This window comes from Acartia tonsa, chromosome 9, assembly GCF_053477335.1.
Source record: "Acartia tonsa isolate MP-2025a chromosome 9, ASM5347733v1, whole genome shotgun sequence".
NCBI classification, from domain to species: domain Eukaryota; kingdom Metazoa; phylum Arthropoda; class Copepoda; order Calanoida; family Acartiidae; genus Acartia; species Acartia tonsa.
Window position 1 is genome coordinate 22758840 of NC_137268.1, and position 27281 is coordinate 22786120.

General features: G+C 33.0%; 2 protein-coding genes across 3 annotated transcripts in view; both read left to right on the plus strand.

The window, feature by feature from the left end:
- LOC145328530 (uncharacterized) overlaps positions 1 to 2980 on the plus strand; it is a 32850-nt gene extending 29870 nt beyond the window's left edge. For both annotated transcript variants that reach the window (XM_080172242.1, XM_080172244.1), the window contains one exon: positions 710 to 2980. In XM_080172242.1, coding sequence (XP_080028368.1) covers positions 710 to 802 — 93 coding nt within the window. In that variant the 3' untranslated portion in view covers positions 803 to 2980. The remainder of the gene's footprint in view (positions 1 to 709) is intronic.
- LOC145327439 (uncharacterized) lies at positions 1115 to 26796 on the plus strand. The gene is made up of 9 exons (XM_080170989.1): positions 1115 to 1248; positions 5240 to 5322; positions 8343 to 8404; positions 9016 to 9096; positions 23210 to 23287; positions 25517 to 25579; positions 26036 to 26079; positions 26353 to 26395; positions 26646 to 26796. The coding sequence occupies exons 1-9, from the start codon at positions 1115 to 1117 to the stop codon at positions 26718 to 26720; spliced, it is 663 nt and encodes a 220-aa protein (XP_080027115.1). The 3' UTR covers positions 26721 to 26796.
- Positions 26797 to 27281: the final 485 nt, after the last annotated feature.

Genomic DNA, 27281 nt, shown 5'->3' on the forward strand with positions numbered 1-27281 from the left:
GATAATACTATACAGACAAATACATTATTTAGTACTACATGTTACTCCATAGAACACCAAGTATTGCTCAATACAGTATTGGAATCTTCCTTGTATTGTAATAAGGTTTTTTTCCTATAACGTACGGATTGGTACTATACATTAATGTGAAGAATATATAGTATTATCTGATGCTAAAAAAAAAATTTTTTTTAACAGTGTAGACTTAAGACCCTAGTGATTTGTAGTATAGCTTTGCATTGGTCTTTAACTTTAGAGTCAGTGAAAAAAGAACAGTAAACTGTCATAAGAAAAAACAGATAAGTTGTGTTGAAGTGACAGAAATTCGGAGGGACAAACGGCCGTACAGACGTACCCTAGTTATATATTAGCAGCGCTTCTTATTTTATAAATACAGTCGAATTTATAAAGTATTAACACATTACAAGTTCTTGAACAAAATACAATATACAAAATATAGTTTAATATAGATTAGCTTCGCATTTTCAAAGCAATAATTACGTAATTCTTTGAAGTCTTTTTCTCCTTATATTACTCTTTAAATGAAAAAGATATGTACGTAGTTCAAATTTCAATCTAGGCATTTCCTTAAAAGGTAAATTTTACTTAATATGTTATTTGCGTTTTAGCAAAGCAACTTCTTTTTCCAAAAATGTCTGTATGTTTGTTTCTCTAGGGGATTTTAACTGAATTTTATTGATTTTTGCAGGACCAAGAGGAAGAGGAAGGGCAAGCAAACCTGGGCTCTGACGGCTGTGATGACATCACTGACAGCTGTGAAGACAGCCAGGGCTCTTCTTGATGAAGAAACCTGTTGCTGTGAAAATGACGTCACTAACAGCTGTGAAGACAGCCAGGGCTCTTCTCGATGAAGTAACCTGTTGCTGTGAAAATGACGTCACTAACAGCTGTGAAGACAGCCAGGGCTCTTCTCGATGAAGTAACCTGTTGCTGTGAAGATGACGTCACTAACAGCTGTCAAAATCTAATATCTTCTTGATAACGTCGCTTACAGCTGTCAAAATCTAATATTTTCTTGATGACGTCACTATAGTTTGTCAAGAAAGTAATATCTCCTTGGTGACATTATTTACCGCTGGGAAGACTCTTCTAGATGACGTCACAATTAGCTGTATGTAAGATCAATATTGTTCTTAGAGACGTCTTGGACAATGGACCAAAAGCCAAGATCCTCAATGGTATCAAAGCCTCTCTTAGTGATTTCATGGACATCACTGAACATAAAAAGTAAAAAACTAGTACGTGACATATCAAGCAGTTGCTGTGATTGTAAATAGAAAAAAAGTTCTCCTCTTAGAATAAAAGTGATTTAAAAAATTTGTTCAATTATATAAATTTATTATAAACTTGGATCATGTCTTTAACTATTCCAAAGAAGCTTTTCATAGTAAGAGATATAAGTTTTCCGGAATTGTAATGTAGGGAGTAGATTTGAAATCTGCATCAAATTTTAAGGATTTTTTATAAAATTCGTTTTTTCTATAATTCTTTATCTAAAAGCGGAAATACAAATTAAGTTAATTAATTTTGGCATCTGTGATTGGTGGATTTAAAAAATCTGCGCTCTGATTGGATGTCGTACATCATTCAACCAATTAGAGCGCAGGTAGTTTAAAATCCACCTATCCTATTGGTCAAAATTAATTAACTTAAAATGTATTTTCGCTTTTAGATAAAGAATTTTACAAAAAACGAATTTTATAAAAAATCCTTAAAATTTGATGCAGATTTCAAATCTACTCCCTACATTAAAATTCCGGAAAACTTATATCTCTTATTTCATAGTGCCTCTAAAAATGACGTCATACTGGCCTACCAGTGGTCAATTAAAATGTATACTGGTCTGCCATTGCTAATAAATCTGTTTATTGTATGGCGTCACTTTTTATAAACAATGTAAAGAGATTCATTCTAAAATTTAAATATTAAGTTGTCATAATCATTTTTAAAAATCTGTGATACAGAAATTAAATCAATTAATTTAAATCTTTTTTTTAATTATTGGCTAGAAAAGAAAAGAACATTAATGTTTAATTTTTTATAATATTTGATAGATCCCATAATAGTAGAAGCTAACATTAGTTTAGAAGCAGCCTATAGTGCCTGTAAAAAATGACGTCATTCTATGCAAATGACCAATCATACGCCAATACACAGAGTAAATTACCAATGGCAAGCTAGTAAATATTTTGATTGACCAATTGTAGGCCAGTATGACGTCATTCATTTATAGGCACTATAAGCTTCTATCAATAGTCAAATCAGGGATACATCAATGGAAGATAATCTTATTTGTCTTTAGTTTAAATATCCCTGTAAGATTGGAGCAGGTTTCCTTTAAAAATATAAATACTGTAAATTCATATTAATTATATCAAAAAATGAAATTTATACATATATAAACTAATCTTGTATTCAAAATTAATAATATATGGCTAGCTTTTCGTAAGTTGCTATAGTTAAAATTACCATTCTTATCTTAATAAATTTAAAATATAAATCTTAAAATGATAAATTTCTTTACATTTACTTTTTACCGAATAACTCAATTAATTTTAATGATGAATAAGTATATATGTCTACTTAAGGGGATATGGCAACAGTAGAAAAACTCATCTTTTTTATCCATTATGGATTCGATACCGTTTTATATCCGTAGGATTATAACTGGTTCTCAGTCATACGGAAAAATCATGTATAGCATCGTAATAAGACAATTTTTCACGAATATTAAAATAAAAAACACAAAAATAATATATGTATTAATCAAAATTAAATCAGTTTTGTTAGCCCGGGACTCCGGCGACATTTTTGAAGCAAATTTTTCAAATAGCTTAAACGTAGTTTTTTTTATAGAGGCCATATCCCTAATCAAATCATTAAATGTCTACATGCCTTATAAAAATTTTATATTAATAATGTAAACTTAGATCATGAAATACATTTACCTAGAAAATGACTTGTATTAATTGCTTTTTAGTCTAGTCAGTTTTAATAGTGAAGCTGCTCTATAATCTGGATATGCCCGTCCGTTTGTCAAATAAGGTACCTTTTGATGAAAAAATATAAAATCTTAATTTAATATTTCTAATTTTTTACTTGAAGTTTATTTTGTTTTTTTTTGTTTTAATGAAAGCACTCCTTATATAAGATTGTATTTAAAATCAAACGCTTTACTAAAGTCCAACATACAATAATTGAATTTCGAGGATTATTTTTAGAAAGCTAAACAACATTAAAGTATTTTTCTTAGCGCAGCCACTCTCTATTTAGGTAATGTCAGTACGTCCATTAAGACACTATACTGTAGATTCTAGACAGAGACAGATTAAAGATTCTACGCGGCGAGATAAAATTTAAGATAAACAGAAACGAAATTAAAAATGCATCTAGAAAATATAAATATGGTGCTACATTTGTTTATAATGTTAATCTGATTACAATTTTTAATTTATCATTCTGTTATATGAAGTAGTAAGGTTTTTTGTGTCTAAAGCTTAAAATTTCAGTAATTACTGAACTGATGCAGTTTTCCTTTGCCACCAATGCAATAGATAAAGTTGTTCTTGTTATTTTAAGTTTATTTATTATTCAGGTAAACTATAAAATTCTTTTAAATTTTCTCTCTCTCTCTCTCTCTCTCTCTCTCTCTCTCTCTCTCTCTCTTTCTCTCTCTTTCTCTCTCTTCTCTCTATTACACTTTCTCTGCCTCTCTCTTTTCTGTCTTTCTATAACATAATATCTAGAGAGAAAGTGAGAGAGTATGAGAGAGAGAGAGAGAGATAGAGAAAGAGAGAGATGGGGGGGTATAGAAAAAGAAAGAGAGAATTGGTTTTGTATTTAATAATAATAGTTGAGTATGTAGAAAGGTCTACTACACACATATCAACATTTTATATCTCAACTACAGTTTTTAATTACATTTATTTGATCTGTTGTAAAAATTGCCTATTATTGAGGTGAAAATTTAATAAATAACACTTTTAAAATATCAAAAAACGTAGTGACAATGCTCTATTTATCAATTTAGTTGAAAGATAAGCCTGTTTATTGAACAAGAAATTCCCCCAATTGTTACTTTGAAAATCTAATACTTTAGTTTTTTAGTAGTTTAGGACATAATTTCTAATGTCTCAAGTACAACTCAAGTTCAATCTTGCCAATAACTAGTCAAGTGCTCAGTTTACAGTTATCGGGACTGTATCATTAATTATCAACTTTTAACAAGGACATACGGACATACCATCATTTAAAAGGAATTGCTTCACTAAAAATGGAGAAAATAATGTATTTAAAAACTGAATAATGGCCCGGCTTTCCTCGAGTTAACATTAAGAAATATTAAATTTTGGTATTTAGTATAGTGAACATACAATAATATATATAGTTTAGTTTATATTAATAGTTTTCATACAAATGTTATATATGCACGCTATAGTGTATTAAGAAGCGAAGCTTTTCTTTAATTGTCTTGTCTTTTATCACATACACTTTTTGGACCTTGACAAAATAATTGTTTGACATACTCTTAACTATTGGCTTCACCCCTATCATCTAGGAAATCTTTAAAGAGGGAAAGAGAGGGAAAAAAGTTATCTAACAACCATTCTAATGTTTTTGTATTTGGAAAAAATAACCTTCAAAATCCAATGAGCTTTCAGATAAAGATAAGAATGACAAATGAATTGAAGAATATATAAAATATTTCACATCAAATTTAGAAGACATTGTGACATTTCCTTTGTATTTTTAGTGATATTTTATTCATAAAAACTCCAATTTTTAAAAGAATTAAGTTAAGTTGTTACAAAATATGCAGCTAACAAAACTATAAACCAAACAAGAAGAAGCTTCTTCACTGAAGTGTAGCCAATACCTTCACAACGGCTAGCTGTGGCTGTTATAATGGGCTGTAAGCCCAGCAGGAATAGTTTTATTTATATGGAAATAGCAATACAATTTGAGAAAAATGTTCATGTCGAAATATTGTCTTAAATAGAGAATGGAAAGGTTCTACAGGGTTAGTTTTTAGCCTTTTAAAAGTTTTCTTTTAGGCCTCTAGGTGGCGTTGTCGGTATCAAATTAATAAACTGGCTATTCAATTCTTACACTCTACAACTGGAAATGTTCTTTGGTCCTACTTTCTGATTTTATAGCCGCGCTTTCATGAATGTTTTCATCCTTATTGAACATAAATTTAACTATGTTGACATAAAAGGCAAGACACAGTCATTGATATTCCAAATTCTTCAAACAATGATGTAGGAGCTGCTATTGCTGATACTCTCGAAGAAAATACAGGTTAGTTTGATTTGTAGATTGATTGTTAGACTAATTCGTTAATCAATTGAAAGATAGATTGATTTATTAATTGTTAGATTGATTTATTAATTGATAGATTGATTTATTAATTGATAGATTGATTTATTAATTGATAGATTGATTTATTAATTGATAGATTGATTTATTAATTGATAGATTGATTTATTAATTGATAGATTGATTTATTAATTGATAATTTATTGAAAGATTGATTGATAGATCAATTGTTAGATTGATTGATAGATCAATTGTTAGATAGATTGATTGATAGATCGATTGTTAGATTGATTGATAGATCAATTGTTAGATTGATTGATAGATCAATTGTTAGATTGATTGATAGATCAATTGTTAGATAGATTGATTGATAGATCGATTGTTAGATTGATTGATAGATCAATTGTTAGATTGATTGATAGATCAATTGTTAGATTGATTGATAGAAAAATAGATTGATGAAAATATATAATGATAATTGGCTTAGTTACAGATATAGACATAGATGGATAAATTAGTTGGTTAATATATCCATTGAAAGATGGAATGATTGACAATTAGCTTGATATAGATATTAATTGATAGAGTAATAGGTGTAGAGATTGATAGACTGTTAGCTAAACACACTATTTTAAAAGAAAACTACATATTTTAATAATTTCAACAACTTTTTTACTTGTCAACGAAAATGAATTTATAGGCTCTTGTTAAAGGAGGTCAAATCTAGTTTAATTTTTAATAATTAATCATTTGTAAAACGGCAAGACTTTAATAAATCATACAAAATTATATAAATTGCACTGGAAATTTGCAATATAGTGACACAGATAGAGAAATATTTGTGGATTTTTCAAAATTGGAACCATCATTGATTTGATTGGTCGGTTTTAAGACATTTGTAGTTTAGAATTTTGGCAAACTATCCAAAAAATTATTTTTTGATTAGAGGCCGGTTTCAATCGCAATTTCCTAACAGCAAAACTAAGAAATATAAAACGGACAGATACAAAAAAGATACAGTTTAATCTTTGTCTGACTTGCTCATCAAAATTTTTTTAAAATCCTTATCCTATTAACAAAGGTTTGGCTTAGCTTTCTAAATTTTACCTGCCAAAATTTATTTGAGTCATAAATCGGAAATAAACGAATCGTTAATCTATTGACCCCAGACCGTGGCTCAAGAATGCCTTGGTCCAAAACAGGCGCAACTTATTATCTTGTACAGTTAGGACTTCCTGACAAAGGTCGTGCAATCAAAGAGTTGGTTGTCTGATGAGTGTTACTTAACCTAATACCTCAGGTGTTTGTTATTGACATGTATTGTTTAATCTAGCTTTATCTTTTAAAAGAGATATCATATTAGTATTTTGTTTAGCAATTTAGAAAAATGCACGCATAAAAAGTTGCAAAAAATCCGCAAATTTACTTGTTCCCTTAACTATGATAATCAACCTATTTTAATTGAAGTAATATATAATATATGTATATACTTATTTGGTATATACCCATATATAAAATATATATGAAAAAAATGTTTCACACTTCAGTAATATATTTCATGTTTTAGTAAACGTTATTAAAATTTGATATGAGAAATTAAAATTTTTTCGTACTTTTAAATTAATTTGCTTTAAAGTTTAAGTACAGCCACTCGTATGTACTTATGTAAAAAATTTGTTGCTACGTTTGGCGGTCGATTTGACTCCGAGTGGCTGAATTCATATTTTACGATTGTGTGCGGCTATGGCTTAGTGAGAAAGCAGCTGGCCATGGCTTTGTCCATTTCTTCTTCTAAGCTGCGAGACTTTCTCTGAAACTTTCGGCTGGTTCACGCGGCTGCCTATATGCACTATTATTCTTGGAACCATTACGCAGCTCCCCTAAAATGATAAACTTGTTAAATTGGTTTATTTCATATTTTGCAATGTAAAAAAATTCATACATTTATTTGACTCCATTATAAATTTAACAAGGACAAGAACCTAGTAATAGTGTCGAACTTTTTTATCTTTGTGACGTAACAAAAATCCATCTCTTTTTTAGGGGTTTCCTTTCCCACCTCCCCTCTCATCCTTCTATTTTTGTTACGTCACAAAGATAAAAAGTTAGACACTAATACTAGGCTCCAAGGACAATAAAACCCATAAGTAATAAAAGCAACAATAAGTGAAATAAAAGTTTTTATTAAAACAGAAATAAAAAGATAATTATATTTATTAAATAAGAAGTGCAAAGCTTATGTGACAATTTAGTTATTTGATCGTGATGAGAGTGGAATGGAATAAATAAAGAGCAATATACTTTGTAAAAATGCTACCTCATAAAAGAATATTTTGAATCGACGGGCATACTGAAATTATAGCATTGCTACGCTACACTTTTAATAATTAGGCCAAGGCATTTAAGCAAATAAGGTTGGCACATTTTTATGTGTGGGTGTGTGTAAGTTTGGATGTGTATGTCTCAGTGTGAGAGTTTGTAGTAATTCGGAATTTATGAAAGTAAAACCCTTTGTTTGCTTAAAATCAAGTACAGTTGCATTTTTGCTTTTATTGATTTACTTTCAAAAACTAAAAAAAGAATGATGCATACTTTTTTTAGTATTACTAAATTATAGAATCATAATTATCTGGTTAAATTAATTTTTTTTCTATCATGATGCTTTTTTTAGATGAACTCAATATTTTTTTAATTTGTGTACTTTAGACTTTAGAAAAACAGTTAACAAATTAAATGAAACATAATTGTAAAGAGTAGTTCTATTTTTTCAATACTTTTTATTTTAAAAATGTTAATTTTGATTTTCAACAATATCATTTATAAATAAGCAGAAAATTCATCAACTTAGAATACAGATTCTATATTTAATTAAAACTATCAGTGGAAAAGTTTGGAAACTGCTAGTTTGCACAATCCAATTAAAAAATATAAAACCCTTAAAGTTTTATATCCAGTGAATGAGAGAACGTGTTTATATAACTAAAGATATTTATATTTTTTAGAGGATAACAATATGGCTGACGATATCCCTATTCCTGGCATGGTGCTAGACAATAACGAGAAGGTGAAGAGTGTGTATAGACGTCCAACGGTGGGGTAAAGGGGTGATTACCCCCCTTAAACTTTAAAAACCCCTCGTTTTATTCCCTTGTTTTAAAATTTCATTAGATTACCCCCCTTAAACATGTGAAACCCCTTATTTTACATCCTTCAAAAAGCGTGGAAGAGCCTAAGTGTCTGACTAGAATTTGTTGGTGAAGCTACTCTAATACTCAACTTGTGTGTCTGCATTGTTTAATCGTATTTAAGAAGGAAGAACCTTTGAAGATTGTACCTTTTTAAAAAGCAAAGCTGTTCTATAATTATTGTCAGTCCGAACGTCCGTGCATAACTAATTTAGGCATTTGTCCTGTCTATTTCAATCTTTGTGACAAAAATTATTTGTTTCCTATGATTATTCTATTCATCTGATTTTTGGAATAATGATTAAAAAGGTAAAATATTATAAGCCAAGAATTAATATTATCAAATTCTAAAATGTATGTTCTTAAACAAAAAGTATTATGTATTTACACATTCTTATTAAGTTCTGAAACTGAACCAGTGTTAACTCCGACGTTTGGGACTCCTGCGTTTGTCGTGGGACCCTATTAAATGTAACCGTTCTTTTTTCAGGGTGACTCTGGAAACTCGGAGAGGTCGTATTCATCTCTAGAATCTTCACAAGGAAGAGGGCCCAATCATTTAGCTTATGAGGTAACGGTTTTATTCTAATATGCGAAGCTCTACCAACCAAAGGTTCATTCTTAAAAAAATCATTAAAAAATATGAAAGTCAAGTATTTTTCCATAAAAAAATAGAAACTCATTAACCTTAAGTAGGGGTAATTTTTAAACGACATTTAGAAAAGTGAGCCAAAGTTTATGTGAGTGTGTATTTAATTAAACTGTTTTAGTATTGTTGATTTGTGAACGTATATAATACTTATAATATTTACTATTTATAGATTAAGACTTTCGATTGACGTCTAATAAAACAAGAAAGATTAAGTCCAAAAGTAGCAAAGGTTGTTGGAAACATATGTGCAGAAGTAAGAAAGAGAACATAGAAACAAAAGCGAAGCTATGGAATCAGACAATAGGACAAAATAACATTAGCGATGGAAGTGTGCCAGAACTTAAGATGTAGTTTATAATATTAGTCTAAACAGAATTGTATCTGAATTTGTAGCAAGTGTGCTTAAATACAGTAAACTGATTAGGGACATACTGATATTTTTGGGACTTTATTTTAGAGATGCTTCTCTTATAACATTGCAGTTCGTTGTTCCAGAAATCATCATGCCAAGTTTGAAATCAATGGGACAATTCTAAAATTTCCAATTTAAATATTTGTTCGTCATATCCCGATTTATACATTCACTAAGTAGAATTGGACTTTGTTTATTTGTTAAGGGTCAAGTACTAAAAAGGGGGGCCGTACTGGCATTACATCTTTAAAGACAGACGAACACAAACACTGATAAAGTAGCTTTGGCACTAGAAAAATTAATGATGAAAAATATCATTTGCTGTCGTCAAAAATCAATTATGAATTTTTTAAATTGATAGGAGAGCTAAGAATAAACATAAATATACTTTCAATGATTTATGTATATACTAGCGGCTATGCCCCTAGAGGCCTCTTGGGGGAACTTGAGGAGGAGAGAGTCGAATTTAATAATTAAATTTCTTATTTTAGATTTTAAAAGAAAAAGTAAAAATTTTTTGGAGGGGGCCAAAAAGAATTTTTTTTTTTTTGAGGGGGGGGGGGTGCCCCCCCCTCATTTTAAATTTTAGTTAAAAAATTAAAAAAAAAAATTTTGGGGGGGGGATTTTTCATTTTTTGGGGGTTGGGGGAGTCCCTTCCCCCAAGAAAATAGTTATAAACCTTCCCGGGACCTATGAGAAGCTACCCTGTTAAGGAGAACCCGATCGGTTCAGCGGTTAGCGAGATCCTTCGGTACAGACACACAGACAGATACACAGACACACCGACAAACATCCTGTAACTTTAGTATAAGGATATATACATCAATAAGAAGCTAAAAAGAGCGGTATATTTATAATTAAGTAGATAATTTAATATTATCTTTGCCTAAATTCTGTATTTATGACTCTTCAAGAAAAGCTAATATTCTAGGAAAATTGGCTCCAGGACAAACGCAGGACTCCCAAACGTCGGAGTGGATAAACGCAGTAATAAAATTAATAATTTAATCAAGTATTTCTGTACAGATTGGGTTATGTTAGAATATGAATGTATTAATAAGCCCCCCGCAGGGGTAAGGTATTGAAAAAACCTATGAGATGGTCTAAAATAGGTTAGGTTAGGTTGAGTGTCCACTCCGTCGTTTGGGACTCCTGCGTTTGTCCTAGGACCGAAAAATCTTGTAAGAAGAACGAAGGAATTATTATGCCATTGACCCCCCCCCCTCCCTTAAATTTTCTAATGAAAATAATATACAATCAGATCAACAGACAGACGGACAAAGTAAGTTATAGAGTAATAATTTTGCTACATTTATATACAAACCTCGTTTAAAGGTTAGACGTTTTTATAATTACTTATTTTAAAAGTACGTGTTTGTTTATAATTATAGAATATTAATACTTTTTTAATTAGAAAATACAATATTATTAATTATGCATGGAGTCATTAAAAAGAAATATTACGTTAAAAATGTTACGTTCTGTTACCACAATCTTCTCTCAACTTTAAAAGCAAAGCTCTTCTACGTTTAGAGTCAATAAGTAAGAACGTAACTTACAAATCTAAACTTTGCCTGATGATTCCAATAACACTTGGGTACAATCCGATAAATTAATGTACATCCTTAACATACTGATACACAAAGTTATCCTTCTGTAGATTACTATTAGTGGTTGAAACGGTTGGACACTCAACTTATTGACAGCTCATTATCCTCTTTCTTGTTTCGTACAATCATATAATCATTGCAAGAAAAATTTAAAATTCCATCATATTGAACATGACAAATTTTAACCTTATTTCTATAAATCAAGTTTAATACAACAAAATTAGACTTTTTACTTGAATTTTGGAATAAAGAAATAATATAATAACTTATTCATATGAATTGGATTTATTGATTTTCAATAACATAATGATAATTATTAGTTATGAATTCTTTATCATAGAATGATGGGAAGTAATTCAGGGTCAAATTTTGTACAGTATTTGTACATACGAGTATTTCTTGAGTTTTCATCATTTTAATGAAAGGTTTATTACTTAAATGTAAAGATTAATGAGATTCCTAACTTGAAAAAGCAGTATTTTAGTTGTTATTTATCTTTGTATCCATTTAAACTTTTGTACATTCTTGATCTGTAGTGGTGTCTGTCACCCATAAAATGGATATATTACATGGATTATATACATGGATTAATTATTGACAGGGAAATATTTGTCGTGAATTTAGGTTGATAATATGTACTTAATTTATTGGCCAGTTCATAAATCCAGTAGTAGAGAATAAATTAGGTAAAGAGGTGGATGGTGGATTATTTTAGCCAGCTGCGAGTATCGCTTTATTAGTGTACATGAAAATCTGGTGCAACATCCAAGTAATAACATACCGATTTCTATTTAATACAACACTAAAAGTAATTGGTTTAGCTTAAATCAATTAGGACAGTCGTATCCATAAGTTGAGCAGTTACATTATAAAATAACATATTATTGACCTGCCTTAAAGTCAATACTAAAGTCATCAATATGATATGAATTAAAAGTGATCACGGCTGAATTATTACCAAAACAACTTGACTAAATCTTATGTTTGGGTAAGGTTAGGGGAAGTAAAGGTTAGAAGAGCCCGCATGGAAAGTATCCCGTAGGGATAGGGGCCTGCATGGTTGGGATTTTTTTTATTCCATTATTAAATTTTTATTTTTCCAAAATTTAAATTATGGAGAAGGGTTTTAAGCTCCATAAATAGGTTTGAGGAAATACAATGCACAGACATATAGAATTATTAATAGAGTATCTGTGTTAGCACACTAATAAAATAGATTGGATATTGATTTCTGGTAAAATTATATTAAAAATGTATGATATCATGAGTTTCAACAACTTACTACACAAAATTTACTACAGACACATGTTACTCCGATTTTGTATTGGATCTTTTGAAATCAGCTAATCGGAGTCGGAAATAAAAACACAGCCACAGGCAATTTGCTAACATACTAAAAGAGTTTCCACCGTTTTGGGTAGGTAGTTATTTTGTGTTTTAAATGATTTATTCTTCTTATTAGACAAATCATAAACAAGTTAAACATAATATTACATATTATAAACATATTTATAAACCCCGAACCACTTCATTATGCAATCTATATTTTGCTGGATATTTTGTCTATGGTAGTCCATAAGTGTACAGCTTTACAGTATATTGTTTCTATTTGTTAAAGCAACACGATGATAAAAGAAAAAGATTCTTTTTAAAGTAAAATGCTTATATATCAATTGAAATCTATATTTTTTGATTTTTTACTGATCCACTTCATTATGCAAATCAAAATAAAATCAATGGGAAAACGTTTGTTTTGCACTTTTCTCCACTTTTCAAAATTGATTATGATAAAATAACAATTTTTTAAGGGATTTATGCATTAATTATAATGAAAAACAGTTTAAGGTAGATTTTAATGATTTTTCTAACTAATAAATATTTTTTAAAAAGAAATTCTATCCCTATCACTTTAGAGGATAGCTGCCGACCCTCAGTCTTATGGATGAAGCTAAATACATGTTAAAAATAAAAATTAGCCTGAAAAGTATACAAAAATGTTTTTTGATGTGTTAAAAAAATCCATTTTAAAATCTTGATTTTGAGGATGATGGCCTTTAAGATGCTCATATTGGTGGTGATGGCGAGCTAAATGTTATCAAAGTGCATGCCCATGATGAAAACTTATATATTGAACTATGGTCCAATTTTTGTAGTCATAGCAGCATCCAGCCACGCAATATTAAAAAAGAAAAAAAATACAATTTTATTTACTAAAATTCATAAAGTAAATAATGTAGTTTTTTGATAATGGTTATGTTTCATGTCGTGAGGCTCTATTGGAGGCTGCTATGACTACACAAAATGGTACATAGGTTAATAGACAAGTTGTTGTAATGGTCATGTACTTAGATAACATTTGGCTCACCATCACCACCAGTAAGAACATCTTTAAGGCCATCATCCTCAAAATAAAGATTTTAAAATGGATTTTTTTAACACATCAAAAAACATTTTTGTGTACATTTGATGGTTATTTTTATCTTTAACATGTATTTAGCTTCATTCATAAGACTGGGGGTCAGCAGCTGTCCTCTAAAGTGATAGGGATTGAATTTCATTTTTAAAATTATCTATTAGTTAGAAATTTCATTAAAATCTACCTAAAACTGTTTATCATTATAATTAATGCATAAATCCCTTAAAAAATTGTTATTTTATCATTATCAATTTTGAAAAGTGGAGAAAAGTGCAAAACAAACGTTTTCCCATTGATTTTATTTTGATTTGCATAATGAAGTGGATCGGTAGAAAATCAAAAAATATAGATTTCAATTGATATATAAGCTGTTTCGGAACGCAATGCCTAGCCGTTCTCGAAATCTTATCTCGAAGCCTCCCGAATGACCAACATAGTGAAGTTTACGAATGTGTATTTATTACCATGAAAACAGTAAGTCTAAAACAAAAATATAAGAATTAATTACATAAAATTAATTGTTATTATTTTTTTAGCATCAAGGTTGCGTGATTTTAATTTAATAAAAAATATGAATTTTCTAAAAAACTTAAAATTGGCACGAATCATATTAAATCGCATCAGAAATTGATAATTTTAGAATAAAATAATCAACGATATAAAAGTAAATATTCGTATATCAAAACTTAGCAGTTAAATGGTCTATTTGTTGAAAAATTAATGATTTAAATTTCTTCATAAAATTGTACCATTCTACGCTTATTTTCAAGAATTAAAAGATAAATTCTTACCACATATGATGTCAAACTAAGCAGGAAGGCTTATTTGAGATCTTCCACATATCAGAGCGCATGTATATTCAAGCAATACATTATTTTCATTCACGTAGCTCCTCACATGGGAATTATCAAAGGAAAAGTGCGCGTCTCTTTTGTTTGTTTACAAGCCACGCGCGGAGATAGTTAGGAATGCCACGTAACACACTCATTCTCTGGGGAATTCTGGTGTAAGGAAAAAGGGATTAATGGGTTCGAACTTGCCGGGGAATACAAGAAATACATACCAACACACACCCGTCTATTCACTGGGAATCGAACACAATACCTCATCTTTGCAACATGCGTGCAGACAGTGTCCACGAAATCACAATCTCATAACGCATAAATTACAAGAGTTTAAAATGTCATGGCCATAAGGCCTAAAATTTGTTATGGAAACTTACGTATACCACAACGACTCAAACTGCCTCAGTTACCACATAAGGACAGGAATAAGGAATGGGAAAAGCATTCAACATTCATGAATTGCACATTTACCACTCACACATCTCATTATATCATGGCCTCATAATCTCAAATAAAATTAGAATTACAGACCATGTAATTGCGAATACATGAATTAATAATCATTAGTACCTAAACTTCAATTAGGTACCTACATAATAAAATAGGTAAATGATTTTTATACTAAAAATCGCATCGATAATTAAATAATCAACTCAAACTTTTTTCATCAAAAGAAAGAAAGATTAAATAATAACATTTCTTCTACTAAATCTTTTTGCTAGAAAAGAAAAGTAAAATTGCATAAAAACTTCTCAATAATTAGAATTTTTCTCCGACAGAAAAATAATTCACCTTACATCTAAACATCCTTCAGATAAGATAAGTAAGATCCTTAAATCTAAACATGCTTTAATAAAATAGATACTTAAATCTAAATAAAATATGACTGTAAAAAAATCATCAAACTTCGGAAAATTAAAATTTCATAATTTTAAATCTTCGTGAATCAAAATTGCGTAAAATTAAAATTGCAATTGAAATATGCAAAATAAATTTACTAAAATAAAACAAAAGCTCAATGTAAGAAAAGAACTTCTCTAAAATGCTGAATCTTCAATTTCTCTCTGTTTTAAGAAGAAAGCAACATATACATATTCATACAGTCATAATTAAAGGCAATCTGGGCCTCAGTTAGAATGAATCCCTCAAGATACAAACTAACAATGTCCATCAAATAATAATAAATCCCTTGTGCCAGCTATCCTGTTGGACGTTATGACTTTCCATCACATCTTTTGATACTGCATAATTTCTAACAGGATTTCTGGCGCAGGGCTGCATCAACTGAAACAAACATAATTAGTGATGTTTAATTCAAAACAAAAATAAAAAGAATCATGAAATAATTCAAAGAAACTTTTAAATTCATCAATCAAAGCAAATCAAATCAAAAATAAAATATTTTATGCTTTAGTTTTGCCGTTTTGCGTCGGGCCTGGCCGAGGAAACAGAGCTTAGGTACGTCGTAAAGCGGTCTTATTAAGCTAAATTCTACGAAAGTCAAAGAATCTACTTAATTCATCGCGAAAAAAATCTGCATTTTTTCTTTAGGTACATCAGTTCAAAGGTAAATAGTAATAATTTTAATATGTATGTAATATTAAATTATTTATGTGATTGTAATAAAATTCATAAAGAAATATTTAAATGATGTATCAACTCTCATTTTGTTAATTCCTTATCATATCAAATTTCAATCCAACAAGGATAAAAATGTTTATATCTGCATAGGTACCTAGGAAATTTTCCTCGAAAAAATCCCAGGTCTCGGAAAGACTTAAATCATTGAAAGAACTTGTGAAAACGTATAAAAACTTAAGTTTGCATTTCAAATGAAAAAAATCTTGCATCGATTTGAAAGTTTAAACGAAATTGTATCAAAAATTGCGTTTTTTGTCTTTCGAAAAAAATCTGATAAATCTACCGAAAAATATAAAATCAAAGTTAAACAAGAACGATACTTATACTAAACTTTGGGTAGATTGATCTTCAGTAGTCGTCTTGCGGAAATCTCGTTATCTGTGGCGGCGGCGTCGTCTGATAACTTGTATCTGGCAACCACGGTCCTTCCACCTGGGCGCACTTCTTGAACTCGTCCCAATTTAAACTTCTTCATCAAACTTGTGCTGTCATCAACAAGCACCACATCTCCTGGCTCAAGCAGCACCTCGTTGCGGCGCCACTTGATGGACCTCAACAGCTCGGGCATGAGCTGCTCCTTGTACACTTGATGGAACTGCCTGGTCAACTCCTCCAAGTTCTCCAACCTCTTGGTAATCCTTTCCTTGCAACCGGTTTCAAACGTGCAGATTGCATCATTTGTCCTGCCTCCAAGCAAATCAGCAGGTGAAATAATTCTCCAGGTGTTGACATCTTCGCCAGCAGTGGCATAAGTCAACGGTTTAGAATTCAGCACTCTAGCTGTCTCAGCACACAACAACAGTAAATCATTGAAGGTTACGGTAGCTCCGGCCAACTTCTTGTTCAATACTCGCTTGACCAGCCCAACCTGTCTCTCCACAGTGCCAACAAATGAATGTGCAGCTGTGGGCACAAGATGCCACTCAAAATGCATCCTGGTATCCTTCAAAAGTTCATCTAGAATGCGTTTGGTACCTGCCAATTGGGTACCACGATCAGTTGTAACTCTTCTTGGCATATTGTAAAACGCCTGAAGTTTTCTCAAGCCGACCAGCACGGCTTCAGTTGAATAATCTGTCAAAACATCAATAAACACAGCCTGTGTAAATCTACAAGCTACTATCAACAACCAGACTTTGTACTTTGTCTTGGTTTTCCTGGTGCCAACGCCAGGTTTCACAACTTCTATGGGTCCAGCAAGGTCCATATGGACGTGTTGAAAAGGCACCGACGGTTCCACACGATCGGGCAGGATCTCAGCCATTGCGGGACTCGAACGCTTAGCATACTCAATGGAACATGCAGCACAATTCTTGACCACTTTCATAGCCTCCATAAGGCCATGTGTGATCCAAGCATACCTTCGGCTTTGAGCCAAAGTCTTCCTGTGGCCTCCATGGCCCAGCTCATCATGACATTGTTGTAGTATCAGCTTGGCCAGCCTGTTGTGGCGGCTAAGCAAGACAACACCTGGGCTGTCCTTCATAACTTTCCTTGGGCCTCCAGCTGCGGCCTCAAGAGCTTCGTCACCTCTGGCGGCCATTTTAAGTATTGTAAATGTCCGAAGAGGAAAACATCCATCGTGACCCACTATGGGCCAACAAACCTGGACTTTGTGATGATACGGCTGAAGAGAATCGAACTTCCCCTCGGCGTCCATGGTCATTTCCTTCTCTTGGTTGAAGGATGTCAAAAACAGGTCACAAACAGAATCCAAATAAGTGTTTGTGAAAGTATAGTTCTCATAATACCTAGAACTATCATTGTTGCTACCACCATCCTCATTTGTTGCAACACCACGTTTCTTGACAAGTAACAATTTGAATAGGTTAGCAGCCTTAAGAACTGCAGCTACAGTCCTTCTTGCCTGCTTGTAGGTCCTCCTTGCCAGCGACCTCCAGAAATCATTGTCCACCATTTGTGTGAACATGCACTTGAGCTTCGCCATCTTTGGATTAAGCTCACTCTCAGGAATAGATGCGTTAACCTCACCCGCCGTTTTAACGGGCCACTGGTCCTGTTCCAGGCGCAACCAGCTTGGACCTTCCTGGTAAGTAGATCCAGGTTGTACATCCTCAATTGTACACAAACCTCGCGTAGCTAAATCCGCAATGTTGTGTTGGGTAGGTACCCATCTCCAATCTTCAGGGCTCGTCAACTGTTGTATTTCAGAAACACGATGACTGTTGAAGACATTTAGCATAACACTGTCACTAGATAATTGTGCTAGGGCGCAGCTGCTATCACTAAAAAATACTTTGCCAGAGATGTCAAATGGTAGGGCTCTGACAACTGTATCCACAAGCCTTGCCAAGATTAGACAAGATAGCATTTCTAACCTCGGTATAGACTCCATCTTAACTGGTGCGACACGTGACTTGGCGCAGCACAAAACTACATCAAATCCTCCAGCAATTGGCCACCTCAGGTAAATAATGGCTGCATAGGCTGAGCTTGATGCATCACAGAAACCAATTACCATTGGAAGCCCCAATGGCTTATCAGGAACCATCGAACGTCTGAACGACACATTTCCAAGTGCCGCCCTGTCCTGGAGGCTGCTCACAAACTCAGACCTCAACTCTCCAGGTATGGAATCATCCCAGTCACATCCATGTATGCAAACTGAGCATAGACATAGCTTGGATTTAAGCAACAATGGTGAAGCTAAACCCAACGGGTCGTACAATTGTTGTACGATTCTCCAAACTTCTCGTTTAGTTATCGTTTCAGGTAGACTTCTCCAGAGATCCTCCAAGTCCAGGTCCTCCAGTAACTTTCTACCTTTAATCTTCGCGCCGTGGTTGGCTCTAACAGGCAAAAACAATACATCCTGTTTTGGGTCCCAAACAATGCCCAAAACTTTTGCTCTGTCAACATCATCTCCAGAATAAATAACAGATTTAAATCTGAAATTTCCAGGTTCAATCATCTGCTCCAGCTCTCGGACCAGCTGGACAGCTTCAGGTTTACTGTTATGACCGCTTAAGTGGTCATCTACGTAGGTACAAGTCTCCAATTTTACAGAAGGAGGATCTTGATACAACACAAATTCAGATCTGAGCGGCTGCTGAACATCTCTCCACACATCTTGATTGGCTACAACATCAGAACCTTTAATCTTCTCAGATCCATAAACATCATGAACATCCTGCAGGGATCTTCCACCAAAAATACGACCAGTGAGTCTGAGGGCGGTCACGGCCATATCGCCTGCGAGGGCCTCGCCAAAATTAACAGTTTTGGTGAGGTAAACCCCCGGCTCTCCATCAACTGTATCAGCAAAAAATACGCGTTTCAGCTGAGAATCTTCATAGGTAGCTAACAAACTATTATAAAACTTCTGGATATCAGCCACAAGCGCACACTTGTAGCTTCTGAACCGAATAAGATTGTGCATCAGGGAATATAATGGAACTGGCCCATCCATCATAATACTGTTGAGACTCATCCCCTTGCAACAGAGGCTGCTGTTGGCGCATATCCTCAACGGCGTGGGAATACTTTCTTTATATGCACACACCAGGCTCGAATAATAAACAGGCCCAGTATAAGACAGATCTTCTGGCGATGCTTTAACATACACACCACGAGAAACAGCTTCATTAAACACTTGGCAGAAAGTATCATATTCGCCTTTTTTGACCATTCTCTGCCGGTCACGCAGGCAAATCTTGTACGCCTGCTCCGAATTATCAAACAACACACTCGGCGGCGTCTTATAAGGATATGAAGCCGTCCAGATACGGCTCTCAAGATCCAGCGTCAAACCTTCTTCAATCAGCTGCCGCTTGCGCACGTCCAAGGCGGACTGCCCGGCGGCAATGGCAGCGCAATAGCAGCAGTTCCTACAGCCGCTGCACATTGATGGCGGCTGTATTCCCAGACTCTCCGTAGAAAGGAACTCCATCTTGCTGACCTCTAGCTTAGTAGCTTTACAAGCGACAGGATTAGCAACAGTCCTGCCGTCTGCAGACACAACTAGATAACCTGTACCAAATAAGCTTCTGTACAGTCTAGAATCACCAACCATTTTATCTGCACACGGGAACATAGCTGGTGTCAGGTGCCCAATAAGAACATCTATCTTACCATCAACCATAGAGAAATTATCAGGCTTCATATCGAAAATCTCGGCGGCGGCTGCAGGATCAATAGAACGTAACCCTTCGTCAGTACCAATGCTGGGCACTACCGCCGCCTCCAGAATATGGCAATTCCGGTTGCGGTCAACCAAGCAAATTTTAACCGTAGGACATGCTTGGCTCTTTCCATCCGCCAAAGAAATAGTAGCTGTGCAACCAGTTGATGGCAACTCTAACTTCTTGGCGATACTTCTAGAAATTAGTGTGAGATTTGCTCCACTATCCCACATCGCGTTGACGGTGACTTGGCGTTTGTCAGCCGCCACGGCTGGGAGCTGCTGCAACATCAGCATATAATTGTTCTTGCTGAACAATTGTGATTCATAAACTGCCGCAACTTGTCCACCAGCAACAGATTCGTGTAATAATGAATTATGAGGCTGGTTGCAGCTGTCTATGGTACAGCTGCCAAGTCTATCGGCCTTAGGACAATCAGCAACCCTGTGTCCCCTTTGAAGGCAAAGCAGACAGGCGCCGATCTTCTTGATAAAGTTTTTACGTTCAGGAACAGACAGATCCCTAAACTTGGAACACTTAAACAACAAGTGTTCAGAACTGCAACCTTCTGACGGGCAAGGCTGTTTCTTCTTGGTCTTTGCTGGAGACCCAGGTTTACCTACGGCTGTAGCTGCTGCCGCAGGATTACCTTTCTTCTTAGAGGGGGTGTCCATATCAGTCGAGCACCGCATTAAAATAGCGCCCCTCTGCTCTTCGATAATCTGCATCAACTTTGGCACATTTGGGACGTCCATTGAGCCCAATGCCAAATTAAGCTTGTCTTGAAAGTCTCGAGGAAGTTTTTTGGATAACATCTCCAGGAGGATCACGGTCAACCACTGGCTGGTGGTAACCTCATCATCTTCATCATCTTTAGTCAGCTGCTCCAGCTGGCTAACTGCACCACCGAACTCTGCTAACACAGTCACAATCTGGTTGGAATCCGACGGTTTAGACTTTTTCTCCCATTGGTTGAAAAGGCAGAGCATTTGACGTGTCTTAGACTTGAAACGCGAGTCAAGGTAAGCCCACTGAGATTCATGCGATTGAATCTGAGTTAATTGGAGTCTCAGCTCTTTATTTTTACAGACCTTCTCACTGCTCAACAATAACTGCAAATACGACGGGTCCTGTCCTACAGTAAGCTTTTTAAAATTGTCCTTAAAACTTACGTAAGATGCTTCCTGGCCGTCGAATGAGGGGAGAAGCCGCTCGTCAACACGATTCATATATCCTGGCGTGAACATAGAACCGGTGGCGAACTGTGGTGTGCCAAACGGTGACACAAATGGCGATGCTGCTGGGGCACCCGCCGTCGTCGTGGGTGGCTTCACAGGTTCAAGCTTAACCTCAGCCAATTGTTTCATCAATGCAGACAAAGTGTTTATAATTGGATCGGGCAAGGGAAAATATGACCCTTTAATAACTTTCACGATCTTCAAGCATCGATCATATAGTTCAGCCTAATGGTTAGGCAAATTATCACCAACTAAATCAACAACACTTTGAATGTCACTAAGCTCTTCTATAGCATCAAGAGCATCCTTCAAGGCACTATAGTCTTTTTGCACAGTAACTATATCAGAATAAATGTCACTAAACTCATCAAGCTCTTGGATTCTCAAACCAAGCTTGTTAAAACCGTCCATGATGCTGTCGAACGTTTCGAACTTGTCGTGGACAAGGATTGACTCCTTAGTGAGATGTCTAACATCAAGTTCTGAAGTATCACTGACCAACTTCATCACTCTACTTAGCTCACTGGTTAGGGCATCAACGGCTGGGCGCAGCCGCTTTCTCAATTGATCACCTTTATTCTTTTTAGGACCCATGATTGTCACTAAAGTTAACTGTACTGATTATGACTATAATAATGTGTGGTAAGGTATCACAACCAACACATTCACAAAACTTCACAGATTCTTCTTAGCTGCATCTGTTCTGTCTTGTTTTCATTGTTTCGGAACGCAATGCCTAGCCGTTCTCGAAATCTTATCTCGAAGCCTCCCGAATGACCAACATAGTGAAGTTTACGAATGTGTATTTATTACCATGAAAACAGTAAGTCTAAAACAAAAATATAAGAATTAATTACATAAAATTAATTGTTATTATTTTTTTAGCATCAAGGTTGCGTGATTTTAATTTAATAAAAAATATGAATTTTCTAAAAAACTTAAAATTGGCACGAATCATATTAAATCGCATCAGAAATTGATAATTTTAGAATAAAATAATCAACGATATAAAAGTAAATATTCGTATATCAAAACTTAGCAGTTAAATGGTCTATTTGTTGAAAAATTAATGATTTAAATTTCTTCATAAAATTGTACCATTCTACGCTTATTTTCAAGAATTAAAAGATAAATTCTTACCACATATGATGTCAAACTAAGCAGGAAGGCTTATTTGAGATCTTCAACATATCAGAGCGCATGTATATTCAAGCAATACATTATTTTCATTCACGTAGCTCCTCACATGGGAATTATCAAAGGAAAAGTGCGCGTCTCTTTTGTTTGTTTACAAGCCACGCGCGGAGATAGTTAGGAATGCCACGTAACACGCTCATTCTCTGGGGAATTCTGGTGTAAGGAAAAAGGGATTAATGGGTTCGAACTTGCCGGGGAATACAAGAAATACATACCGACACATAAGCATTTTACTTTAAAAAGAATCTTTTCTTTTATCATACGTGTTGCTTTAACAAATAGAAACAATGTACTGTAAAACTGTATACTTATGGACTACCATAGACAAAATATCCAGGAAAATATAGATTGCATAATGAAGTGGTTCGGGGTTTATATATACATATTAAAACATAATGTTATATTTTGATTTATATTGATATTATATTACTTTTTAAAAAAAGAATGGAGCGTTTTGGGTAGGTAGTTATTATATATCTATACTTTTACATTGATTCCCTATTATAAATACTGTAACTTCATATTTGCAGGTGCCGGCGGAAGAAAACGCGGAGAGTTTGATCAAACGTCACCCACCCTTGAGATTTAGAAAACTAGAAGAAAATCAGGTTACTTATAAAATTTTATTTTTGTTATATGGGTTCTGTAAGATATCCTAAAAAATTAAGAATTTGTAATCGTTTAGTGCTGCTATTTTATAACTATGAAATGTCTATCTGTCCGGCCATCCGATTGAGTTATTTGATAAAAATCTACTATATAAGTTTAGATTACGACATATGTACAAACGCATGTTTGATCACTTGATAATATTTCTTGGTATTTCTACTATTTCTTGTACATACAAATGATAGCAATTAAATTTTTACATGAAAAGTTTTCTAAAGAAGTTGTATCAACTTTTTTGCTTTTTATTTAAGATAGCTAGCCGGTCCTTTCAGTAAGTAGTAGATGTAAAATTTTTCATAGAATTCAGATATGCAATCGGTTTTTTTGTAGACCTCTTATTTTTAAAGTAATTTAAGTTTTTTAAAAAAATAATTAAGTCGGTTTTAAGGTACTAAAACGCAACAAAATAAAAGAAGAAAATGGCCAGTATGAACAAAAATAGTAAGATCTTTAATTTGACACCTTACTTTTAAAATTCTGTTGAGTAATTATTGAAAAAATCTATTTTTTTAACCTCGGTTTAATAAAAACTTTAGACCTAAATATTTTCTCAAACAGACATTAAAAACATGGGTTCATATATACCTTTAGAATCAGAAAAATATTACGAATCTATTCTAAGCAAAATTGAAAAAGTTTTATAAAACTATAATAAAAAAAATAAGTTTATTTTAAGAATCATAATTTTCGGCTTTAAAGGGTTAGCTTGAACCAAACCTGAACAAAACCTAAACAAAAGACAATACAATGTAGCAGATATTTTTTAAACACAAGAAACAATAATGTATTTTTAACTGCATTGTTTTGAAGTTTATAAACAGACTGATGCATATTTGTTCATAATTTTTCATTCTTTACATGTTCTTTAATATCACTATATTTATTGTAGTATCTATCCTTATACTAAAGTAACAGGATGTCTGTGTGTCTGTCTGTGTGTCTGTCTGTGTGTACCGAAGGATCTCGCTAACCGCTAAACCGATCGGGTTCTCCTTAACAGGGTAGATTCTCATATGTCCTGGGAAGGTTTTTAACTATTTTGGGGGAGGGTACTACCACCCTCCCAAGAAAAATGACAAAAAATTGAAATTTTAAAAAAATTATGGGAGACTTCAACGTCAAATAAAGAGGTATCGTACGTAAAAAATTATCGTAGAAACTTTAACAAACAAAAAACATTTAAAGTGCCACTAGAGGCCTCTAGGGGCGTAGCCGCTAGTTGTATATATTGTATGAACGTTCTCCTTTTTTTCTGGCAATTCTATAGGTTAATTTTATAGATTAAGCTTCCCGATTAGTCAATTTTTGCGATTTGTGATTGGCTAGTTTAGTAGTTACAATTCTTAAAATAACTTTTTTATTTTTTCTATTTTTTATTACAATTTTTTAAACTTTTTCAATTTTGCTTACAATGGATTCATATTATTTTTCTCATTCTAATGGTATATATGAACCCATATTTTTTATGTCTGTATGAGAAAATATTTAGGTTTAATGTTTTGATTAAACCGAGGTTAAAAAAATAGATTTTTTCATCAATTACTCAACAGAATTTTAAAAGTAAGGTGTCAAATTAAAGATCTTACTATTTTTGTTTATACTGGCTATTTTCTTCTTTTATTTTGTTGCGTTTTAGTACCTTAAAACCGACTTAATTATTTTTTTAAAAAACTTAAATTACTTAAAAAATAAGAGGTCTACAAAAAAACCGATTGCATATCTGAATTCTATGAAAAATTTTACATCTACTACTTACTGAAAGGACCGGCTAGCTATCTTAAATAAAAAGCAAAAAAGTTGATACAACTTCTTTGGAATGGATGTATCTTATAATCAAACTTTATGATTCATGATAAGATTTAGAAAGCGTAGCAACTCTATAATAAATACAGAAAGTGCCTTTGTCCATTAAACATGATGATGTTTGGCTAAAAAAATACTATTGTATGTGACATAATAATCCTATTTACTTGGTTTTTAAATTATGAAATCCTAGGGACACAAGGTATAATGTTATTAGTGAAACAACTCCAAAATAATAATGTCTTAACGTAAAAAGAATCCTGTATTTAAGTAATTTTCGACAAAATTTAAAGATTTTTGTTTGCCATTTATAGGCCTTGTCATCATTTTTAAAAAAAAATTTTACATACAATTTGTATATTTAGGTTGAGATTAGTCAAGAGATGATAAACTTTAAACAAGCAGAAGCTGAAAAAAGACGTACAGAGGTTTGTATTTAAAGTCTTTTGAGCTTTTACTGAAATCCCCGAAACATTTATCTAGCATAAACGGGGGATTTTTAACGCTGATGGTCCCCATCCCAACTGAGCATTATCGCCACATGACTTGCTTATCCGTTGCTGAACATGTTCTAAAATAAACATCAAAAATACATTTTTATTAAACTTTGTTTTTGATTTATATGCCACCTAATAATTCTTTTCATTATACTTCCATTTTAGGGGTAAATCAATTGACATAAATACAAAATCTAATTAATTTTTGTTGCTTTACCCTTGACTAATGGGGACTAATTTTATGATTATTAAAAAAATTTTACCCACCTCACACATATAATTTTAACCCACTAATTTACTAGCGGTACATTAGCTTTCCTACCATTCCCCATCCCTTACAAAAACAGATCTGATGTTATGTACAATTTGAGAGATCTATTTTTTTAGATTATTCAAGACAGAATTAAAAGTGCTCGAGCAACTAGTGCCAGGTATCATTGCCAATTTATTGCCATTTTTTTTAGAAGTGTTTAAAAAAAATATGATTGAATATAAACCTTGAAAATATATAACTATACTAAAATGTTTTTAAATAGTAATATAACATTTTCTACTTCAATTTGATTTATCTTTAACTTACAGTTTCATGCTTTTGCAATTCTAAGGATACAAAATATACAAAAAAAATCCCTTTCGTTTCCTATGATAACTGCTTATCGTAGTTATTTGTATCCTTATTTATCTAATAATCTAAATGTGTTTAGAGCTCGAAGTAGTCGGATGAGGCAATCCAAACCTAATCTACAGGTAGCATTTCTGCCCATTCATAAAGCAATAGTTGCTTGTATCTATAGATTAAGGGATTAAACTATGAACGATAAATTGATGTACATCACCAATGTTGAAAGACAAAGTTATTTTTTCAAGAGGTTGAAATTGTTGGTTGAAAAGTTTTAGATATTGTTAGTTTGAACCAAAAGTTTTTAAGTTAACAAAATAGAAATTATTTTTTATAGCTGCTGGTCAAATAAAAATTATTAACTTTTTAATATTTTAGTCAAGCGGAGATTCTGGAATTGAAACCCATATAGAACATTCACCTGACCCACATCTGGACAACGACATTCTATAATCATTCAATCAACAAATTTAACTAGCATTTAAATGTAATTTGTGTTAATCAATTGAAATAAAATATTCGCATTTTATTAGAGACCAGTCCTTTTTCAATAATTTTAAAGAAAATTTTATTTGTTCAATAAAACTACTAATATCAATGGCGTGCAGAGGGTTTTACCTCCAGAGGATGGGGGAAATTATTACTCATCCTCAAATCAAAATTAAGGGGGATATGGTAGGGGGTGTAAGCTCTAGTGGGTTGTACTACAGACAACAATTGGGGTGTATTTTTACTTAACATATGTTCATAATTTTTCAAATTTTTAACCCCTCCCTTGTATAGGGGGATGAACAGGGGTGTATTACTATCCAGCCCATCTTAATTTTGCCTGGGGGTGAATAAACCCATTACACTCCCCTTTTGCACGCATCTGTATCAATACATACAATGTAGCTATGTACGTTTTTTTAGTTCAAATATATCTCAACTTTAAATATTGTAATATTTAGAATAGTTTATTTAAATCTTGTAATTTCATTTCATTTTGAAGAATATATTTCACTAATTCATTGT

Excerpts from the sequence above, each read along its gene's own strand:
- LOC145327439 (XM_080170989.1), top strand. The coding sequence starts at position 1,115 with ATGACGTCACAATTAGCTGTATGTAAGATCAATATTGTTCTTAGAGAC. Across the intron at positions 23,288-25,516 it reads GAAAACTAGAAGAAAATCAG|GTTGAGATTAGTCAAGAGAT; the intron begins GTTACTTATAAA and ends TTGTATATTTAG. Across the intron at positions 26,080-26,352 it reads GCTCGAGCAACTAGTGCCAG|AGCTCGAAGTAGTCGGATGA; the intron begins GTATCATTGCCA and ends AAATGTGTTTAG.